At 37.5% G+C, this 9,300-nt stretch overlaps 1 protein-coding gene across 3 annotated transcripts in view; it reads left to right on the forward strand.

The window, feature by feature from the left end:
- Window positions 1-8,649, forward strand: part of BUB1 (BUB1 mitotic checkpoint serine/threonine kinase) — a 45,090-nt gene extending 36,441 nt beyond the window's left edge. For 2 of the 3 annotated variants that reach the window (XM_003799255.3, XM_003799256.2), the window contains 6 exons: window positions 4,098-4,213; window positions 4,518-4,679; window positions 4,868-5,025; window positions 5,161-5,335; window positions 6,523-6,629; window positions 8,454-8,649. In XM_003799255.3, coding sequence (XP_003799303.1) covers window positions 4,098-4,213; window positions 4,518-4,679; window positions 4,868-5,025; window positions 5,161-5,335; window positions 6,523-6,629; window positions 8,454-8,649 — 914 coding nt within the window. The remainder of the gene's footprint in view (window positions 1-4,097; window positions 4,214-4,517; window positions 4,680-4,867; window positions 5,026-5,160; window positions 5,336-6,522; window positions 6,630-8,453) is intronic. The other variant, XM_012811060.2, reaches the window with a different exon arrangement.
- The last annotated feature ends 651 nt before the right edge of the window (window positions 8,650-9,300 follow it).

Below are 9,300 nucleotides of genomic sequence, written 5' to 3' on the forward strand. Positions count from 1 at the left end.
TTTAATTGCATTATGGTTGGGGAGCATACTAGGCATGATTTTTATTCTTTTGAATTTGGTGAGCTGTGTTTTATGGCCTAGAATGTGGTCTGTCTTGGTGAATGTTCCACATGAGTTTGAAAAGAATTTATATTCTGGTATTGGATGAAGTTATTCCATAAATGCTGATTAGATCCAGTTAACTGATAGCGCTGTTTACTTCAACCATGTCCTTGCCAATTTTCTGCCTGCTTGATCTGTCCATTTCTGATGGAAGTCTCCAGCTATAATCATGAATTCATCTACTTTTCCTTGCAGTGCTATTTGACTCTCTTTTATTAGGCTTATACATATCATATCTTCTTAGAGAATTGACCCCAGTTGATCATTGTTTTACTCTGAAATCTGCTCTGTCTTAAATGGATGTAGTTATTCCCACTTTCTTTTGATTAATGCTAGAATGGTATATCTTTCTCTGTTCCTTTACTTTTAATCTATGTGTCTTTATATTTAAAGCATATGTCTCTGTTTTCATTGATATATATATAAGGGCTATCTGGAAAATATCAAGCCATTTAATGTGAAAAGCATTATTAACAATAGCTGGATACCTCCCAGACAGTGTTTATATTTAGAGCATCGATGTTTAAAAATGATTATTGATATAGCTGGATTAATGTTTACTCTCTTTTTCACAGTTTTCTATTCATCGCCCTTGTTCTTTCTTTTTTGTCTTCTGTTCTTCTTTCTCACTTCTCTGATTTTAATTATGTCATATGATTCTATTAATCTCCTTAGCATAGCGATTGTACTTCTTTTTATGGATTTTTGTTTTTTTGTTTTTTAATGGTTGCCCTAGAGTTTGCAATATATATTCACAACTAATTCAAGTTCATTTTGAAATAACATTATACCACTTCATGGGTAGTGCCAAGTACCTTATGACAGAGTATCCCTTATACCGGAGTATTAACAATTCCTATCCCCCATCCCATGGGGGATGACATTGCTATCATTCATTTAACTTATCCTTATGTATACTCACTGAATACAATGTTGCTATTATTTTGAATAAACTTACTTGTTAAATTAAAAATAAGAAAAATCAAATATTTTATTTATTTTCATTTATTCCTTCTCTAACACTCTTTCAATGTAGGTTTCTGTCCTAATTCATGTTACTTTTCTCTGAAGAACTTCTTTTAACATTTTTTGTAAGGCAATGTCTACTTAGAACATATTCCTTGAATTTCTGTTTATATAAGAAAGACTTTATTCTTCACTTTTAAAGGATAATTTTACTGGCTAGAGAATTCTAGATTGTTGAAGTTTTCTTCCAATATTTTAAATATTTTATTTCATTCTATTTGTATGGTTTCTGAGAAATCCTATGTAATTCTTATCTTTGCTCCTCTACAGGTGAAGGGTTTTTATCCCTCTGGCTTCTTTCAATATTTTCTCTGTGTCTTTGGTTTTCTGCAATTTGACTACAATATGCCTAGGTGTCAATTTTTCAGTATTTATTCTGGTTGTTGCTCTCTGAGCTTCCTGGATCTGTGGTTTGGGGAATCTGTGGTGAGGTCATTAATTTTAGAAAATTCTCAGCCATTATTACTCCAATATTTCTTCTGTTCCTTTCTCTCTTTTTTCTTCCTTTTGGTATTTACATTCTACCTTTTGCCTATGTTACACATTTTATAGTTGTTCCACAGTTGTTTAATATTCTGTTCCATCTTTTTCTTTTTTTCTTCTTCATTTCTTCTTGTTATTTGCATTTCAGTTTCTATTTGTCATATCTTCAAGCTCACTGATTTTTTTCCTGGCCATGTACATTCTATTATTGAGCCCGTTGAAAGCATTCTTCAGTGTTTTATTATTATTATTATTATTTCTAGCATTTTCCTTGGCTGCTTTCTCAGAGTTTCCGTCTTTCTGCTTATGTTGCCTATTTATTTTTGCCCTTTGTCCATTTTTCCCATTAGCAGCCTTAGCATTTTAATCATAATTTTTAAATAATTTCTAGTCTGATATTTCTAAAATCTCTGCCATATTTGTGTCTGGTTTTTGTTACTGTTATTGTTCTTTGTTTTTGTTTTGTTTGAGACAGAGTCTCACTCTGTTGCACCAGGCTAGACTGCCCTGGTGTCAACCTAGCTCACAACAACCTCAAACTCCAGGGTTCAAGTGATCTTCCTGCCTCAGCCTCCCGAGTAGCTGGGATTACAAGCACCCACCACAACACCTGGCAAATTTTTAATTTTTTTTTTTAAGTAGAGATGGTCTTGCTCTTGCTCAGGCTGGTCTCAAACTCCTGAGCCCAGGTGATCCTCCTGCCTTGGCCTCCCAGGATTATAGGCATGAGCCACCACACCTGGTCCTATGTCTGTTTTTGGTGCTTTTCTCTGTCTCTTCAAGCTGTGATTTCTGTCTTTTAGTATGTGTTACAGTTTTTATTAAGAGCCAGGCCTGATGTACTAGGTGAAAGGAACAGAGATATAGGCCTTTAGGGTGAAGTTTTATAGGCTGTATTTACTTTTTGCTATCAATGTATTAGAGGCTAAAATTTCCCTTTGTGTACTTCTTTTGGTTTCCCCTGTTGTCTTTGGGTTTCCTTAGAGACTTCATAAGGAAGGTCTGAGATAAGTGATTCTTTTCATTGTTATCCTAATACTGGCTCTAGCAGTGGCTGCTGCTCCTTGGTTTCTCTGGCAAGCTAATATCCTCTGGGTCCACCTTCTGTCTCCCCAGTTTGGGGGACTGCAATTTGCCCTGTGACCATAATTCTGTAAGCGATCTAAGAAGAATTGTTCTTTTCAATGTTCACTTTTCTCTTATCATGAGAGCAGAGTGATGACTTCTAAGATCTTTATATGTTAGACTAGAAACCAGAAATCTACTTTTTTATATCTGAGTTTGAATGTATGAATTTTTTTTAATTTTTAATTTAAAAATCAACTACAATTTCCCCACTATGGTCTTTCTCCTCAAAATCAGTAACCCTAAAGTAACTATAAGAAAAATCTCAAAACAAATGCAATTTGAGGGAATCTACAACATACCTGACTGTTGTAGAACTGTGGTAGTTCCTTAGAACTGTCACAATCACCAAAAACAAGGAACATCTGAGAAATGCACAGCCTGGAAAGTGCAGGGGACATAATATACCCTGGATCGTGGGGAAAAACTAGTGAAATCTGAGTAAAAGGTGGAATTTTGTTAATAGGAACATACTACTGTTTTTTATTTATTTGTGACAAACATACCATGGTCATTTAAGAGTTAATGGGAAAAACTTGATGCTGAATATACAGAAACTCTACTCTTCTTTGCAACTACTCTGTAAAGTAAAAACCACTTTAAAATAAAAGGTTTACTTAAAAGTTTTCTTTAAGTTATCTATTACAAAGTGCAATTATGCTTTTTTCTTTTTTTTTTTTGAGACAGAGTCTCACTATGTCACCCTTGGTAGAGTGCTGTGGCATCACAGCTCACAGCAACCTCAAATTCTTGGGCTTAAACGATTCTCTTGCCTCATCCTCCCAAGTAGCTGGGACTACAGGCACCCACCACAACACCTGGCTACTTTTTTGTTGCAATTGTCATTGTTGTTTTAGCTGGCCCAGGCCGGGTTTGAACCCGCCAGCCTTGGTATTTGTGACTGGCACCCTACCTACTGAGCTACGGGCACCACCCAATTATGCTTTTTTATTCTGTTCTAAAATACATTTTTCGAAGAGCTTTGTTTAGCGCTATACAGAGGATTTTTCTTTTTCTAATATCTCAACAGTTCTACAAAGAAGGCAGCACAGGCATTTACGCACTCCCCCCCTTTAAAATATGAGAGCGCTGTAAAGAAAAGATGACTCCTCAAAGTCACACAGCCAAGTGCCCCAGGCCCAGCAGTGCTGTCCTTACCCCTTCACAGAGCATCCAATGGGGACTTCTGTGGCAGATACTTAACTTTCATCTAAGACTAAGAAAACATTTCCTAAGGGAGCTTGATCCATTTTTATTTATTAAAGAAATTTAAGCACCAACGTAATTTTACAGTTCTTCATTTTGATAAAATCCTTAATGTTTTGAACCTTGTTGCCATTTTGACATATCTTTCTTCTAAGGGTCTATGCTGGTCTATGTCCATCACCTTCTTGGAGAAGGAGCTTTTGCCCAGGTCTATGAAGTTACCCAGGGAGATGTGAATGATCCTAAAAATAAACAGAAATTTGTTTTAAAGGTAAATGACCTGAGCAGTTTTTGTACAATGTAGAAACAAAATTTACAACTTGAGTTTGTCAGCCTTTTTTGTTTTTTTCCTCTTTTAAGATAGTGGTGTTTTCATTTATGTCTACAGTCAGCAATCAAAAACCAAAAACTACAAGGATTCAGAATTGCCTTTTCATTAAAATTATGCTACAAGAAGCCCTATATAGCTTGTCATCATTCACAATCCCACGTCTTTACTGGGATAGAGGTTGCTTTCTTGCTATCATTTTTTCAGACTGTGAGACTGGATATGAATGTCAATATCTGATTTGCAGGTCCAGAAGCCTGCCAACCGCTGGGAGTTCTACATTGGAACCCAGCTGATGGAGAGACTAAAGCCAACTGTGCAACACCTGTTTATCAAATTCTATTCTGCCCACTTGTTCCAGAATGGCAGTGTATTAGTAGGAGACCTCTATAGCTATGGAACATTGTTAGTAAGTATATTCTTTTTTATGTTAGGAACATGAATTTGAAATGCATCTTTGGCTTATGGCTTATACATATTATAATACCTTTTGAATTGGAGCTTTCATTGGCGTGGTGGTCAGGGAAAAAGCTTTTACCTTGAAATTTTATGTATTCTGTGCGGCTAACTCAGGATTCCATTTTCCATTGTTTGTAGAATGCCATAAACCTCTATAAAAATACCCCTGAAAAAGTAATGCCTCAAGGTCTCGTGATCTCTTTTGCAATGAGAATGCTTTACATGGTGGAACAAGTGCACGCCTGTGAAATCATTCATGGAGACATTAAGCCAGACAATTTCATACTTGGAGGCGGGCAAGTGTTGTTAAGATTTATATAAGATTCTTCTGTTACTATCATAAGATTTGTAAGATTCTTCTGTTACTATTTCCATACCGGCCTTTCATCACTTGTGCTCACATAGCCTGGCCTTGTTTGTGTTTAATATAGATTTTTGGAACAGGATGCTGAAGATGATGATTTCTCTGCTGGCTTGGCACTGATTGACCTGGGTCAGAGTATAGATATGAAGCTTTTCCCAAAAGGAACTACATTCACAGCCAAATGTGAAACTTCTGGTTTTCAGTGTACTGAGATGCTCAGTAACAAACCATGGAACTACCAGGTATAAAACTAAAGTGAGAGATTTGGAAATATCTTCCTTTGTTGTACTTAGCAGATTTTCAAAATGAATTCGGGGATCTAGTTGGTTTGAGCTGGTTTTGAGCAGCAGTTGAAGGAAAGATGAACTTACAGCTGGGGCAAGGGAATAAAATTCTATTCCTAAGAGTACTCTACTTTTTAATTAATCAATTATAGATTCTGGTATCAGAAAGGAAAACATACTCTGTGGTTTTGCTCCTAGGAAAAAGTGTTAAATGATCTGTGAACCCTTCAGAAAGGAAGTCATCCAACGAAGGGCCACCTCAGTTTACTGAGATCAAATGAGGCAGCCCAGTTTCCTTTGTGGTTAACAGGGAGAACCAGCATGCCGCCTCCAGGCAGAATTGAACACATGTGGGATATACTTGCAAGGCTTTCATAGGCAAGGTGATGGATTTGACTGTCGTAGATGGTACCGTCAGAGTTCTAAGTGGATGCATGCTCATACCCAAAAGGTGTTAGGAAAATATCATTATTTATCCTGAAGGAAGGTTTCAGAATTTTCAATCAATTAGATTATCAGATAACCAAGAAAGAGAATACTAACTGGAATAAATGGAAACTTTTGAACCTGGGTTAAAAAAAACCAACCATCTAGTTTCCAGGTGAGAACCATGTCTTTCCAGGAGCCCAGGATAAAGGGGGCAAAGGTGAGGGTTTTGTTTCTAGCATCTGGTAGGTCTTATGAGATGGTCGTCTTCTGTCCTGTGGTTGTAGACGATGCTAGAATGTTCTTTTCAGTTGTGAACACATCACACAGCAAGAAGCCTTGAGTATAGTCAGAGAACTACAACCCGAGTCCCAGGAGAGGGCATTGGGAGCACTCCCAGGTTGTCCATGTGGAAGAGGAATCAGAGTGTTGTGTTAGCCTCTGTGACCGAATGAAGACCCTGAGGAGGACGCAGTGGCTCAGGGGGACAGAGATTTTCAAGGGGCCATTGAGGAGGTAATGGGCAGGTGGTCTGCCTTCTGTGGACGCCTGCAGCCATGCCTAGATGTAGTACAGTATATCAGTGGGAATGGTTGAACAAATGGCTTCCAAAATTCTTTAAAATACTATAGAGTATTTAGCTTGCCTAAGTTAGAATCTTAACATATTCATGTGTAAATTACTGTTTAAGTCATATATTAACTATATTTCCTTTGTAGATTGACTACTTTGGGGTGGCTGCAACAATATACTGCATGCTTTTTGGCACATACATGAAAGTAAAAAATGAAGGAGGAGTCTGGAAGCCTGAAGGGCTTTTTAGAAGGTGAGTATTTGGCATTGGTGCTACAGCAAAAAGTGAATATATTGTAGAATGCTGCGTTCCATCTCTGCCATCTCACGGAAACGCCATGTCTTGGTCAGTACAGTCAGAACACAATCCTGGGCATTGAGCACAGGGAGACATTACACAGCTTCACCACTTCTTTTTCCCCATCTGTAAGGACGGGGCAGCTGAGGCCCTCCTAGGATCATTGAGAACTCCTGGCCTACTGGTGAGCATCCTGTCACCCTCAGATCTACCCATTAGAGGGATCACCTGATGTTACTGAGCCTTGGGTTTTTGTTTGTTTGTTCTTTGCCAAATAATGCTGATCCTACTTTTCTCAGATGTTATAAGAAGCAAAGGAAATAACATATACATGAAAGTGCCTTGTAAATTACAAAGTGATATGATGAGGCAGCTACCACAGGACAGGGTTTTAAGTCCCAGCCCTGGGTAACTTTAGTTTCTCAAGGACTGTTTTCTCATCTATAAAATCACAGTGAAAATTCATAACTAAACAAGAGGTCTTTCTATCAGCCTGGATTGGTATCTTAACAAGTGTGGACAAACTATTGGTGATATTTTCTTGAAACTGAGTATTTGGTTCATGCACATTTATTATATCACTTATACTTTGACCTTTTCTAAGGTATAAAAATATTCACAAAAAAAAAGGTACTTGTCTATATCAGCCTAACTACATTCATACATATGTTTATACCTTCTTAAAAAAATTTAAAATGGGACTCCTACAGGCCTTCTCCATCCTCCTTACCTCTCAAAAAGAAAAAAGTCAGCAGTGGGGCAGGTGCAGTGGCTCACATCTGTCATCCTAGTGCTCTGGGAGGGTGAGGCGGATGGATTGCTTAAGTTCATGAGTTAAAAACCAGCCTGAGATAAGAGTGAGACCCATCTCTAAAAAACAGCTGGGCATTGTGGTGGGTGCCTGTAGTCCCAGCTACTCAGGAGGCTAAGGCAGAAGAATTGCTTGAGCCCAAGAATTTGGGGTTGCTGTGCTATGATGCCATGACACTTTACCCAGGGTGACAAAGTGAGACTCTGTCTCCAAAAAAAAACAAAAAAGAAAGAAAAAGAGTCAGCAATAATTCCATAAAATGTATGCCAACATAAATAAGGTTAGGTTCAGGCCCTGGAGGCAAACTTATAACAGATAATGAACAAATCCTTTATTCTTTCTCTCACTCATAATTGAAACACCAGAAAGTTTCATCTCTGGCCATCAGTGTGGAGAGAAAATCCTGAAGTCAGCCCTCAGAAGGCCTGATGATGGGCTGCATTTTTTGTCTAGGGTAAAATTCAGTTATTCAACTTCTGCCCCAATACCTCGTCTCCATGTTCTGGAGTTTTGCAGTTAACTTTTAACATTGAACTCTTGAGCGCTCTCCTGGGCAGCCCAGCCTGTCTCCTTCATCCTGGCACATGCACAATTAGGCTGAGCCATTTGGTCAGATTATCTGATTCTGGCAGGGTGGTATATACAGCTAGCCAAAACCAGATTTTCTTTAAGGGAGAGAAATTTTTTTCTACTGAAGAGCTATTGCTAATAGACTACTTCTCATGCATACACACACACACACACACATTTTTTTTTTTTTTGGAACAAGATGTATATAGACATTTAATTGAATCCTTAATTTCTCTTATTTATAATAGAGTTAACATTTCCATTGTTGCTGCATTAAGTTGTGTTTAGGAGAGAGTTGTTATATGAAACTGAGCCTGTAGAAGTCAGATGCAGGGGGAGGGTTGCTCTGAATGTGGAAGGCTAACCGTTTATCCATTATTTATGCTTTGTCTCTTCAGGCTTCCTCATTTGGATATGTGGAATGAATTTTTTCACATCATGTTGAATATACCAGATAGTCATCATCTACCCTCTTTGAATTTATTAAGGCAAAAGTTGAAGGAAGTATTTCAACAACACTATACTAACAAGATTAGGGCCCTACGTAACAGGCTAATTGTATTGCTCTTAGAATATAAGCGTTCGCGAAAATAAAATTTGAATATAGACAATCCCTAGAAATCATTTTGTAAGTGCTAACCTGCTCACTTTTCAACTTGACTTTTTCCACATTGTTTATGTAAATGCTTGTTAAAAATAAATTCCATAGAATATATCTACATGACTTAGTTATAAATATTGCAGCAAATTATACAACATGGTAAGGTTCCCGTGTAGCAGGCTGATTGGGCTGCCCTTGGGATACAGAATTCATGAAAATAATTTGGATGTGAACATTCTCTAGAAATCACTTTTTAAACACCAACCTGTTTACTTATAAGCCAAAACCAAAACAAAGCAAAAATTCCCCAAATATATCCTGGGGGCTAAAAGTTTTTATTAATAAAGATTACCTGTCTTTTGTTATACCTCTTCTTCTTTGTTCTCTCTGAAATACAAATCCTAAGCCTATCTATATACCAAAGGAAAATTTCAGATTGTGAAAGTAGTCATTCTTATAAGCTATGTAGACATTAATCAGCTCTATACTTAAAACAGCCAAATTAGCATTTATTGACTTTTAAAGCTGGAAGGGCCTCTAACCTAAGCTAACCTTCCTCCATCACCCTCTCCTTTCTTCCTTTAGTGCAGTGGTTCTCAACCTTCCTAATGCCACAGTGTATTTTCATTGTTAGAAAGGGGTTG

Source organism: Otolemur garnettii, unplaced genomic scaffold (genome assembly GCF_000181295.1).
Source record: "Otolemur garnettii isolate 467f Iridium unplaced genomic scaffold, OtoGar3 scaffold00148, whole genome shotgun sequence".
NCBI lineage: Eukaryota > Metazoa > Chordata > Mammalia > Primates > Galagidae > Otolemur > Otolemur garnettii.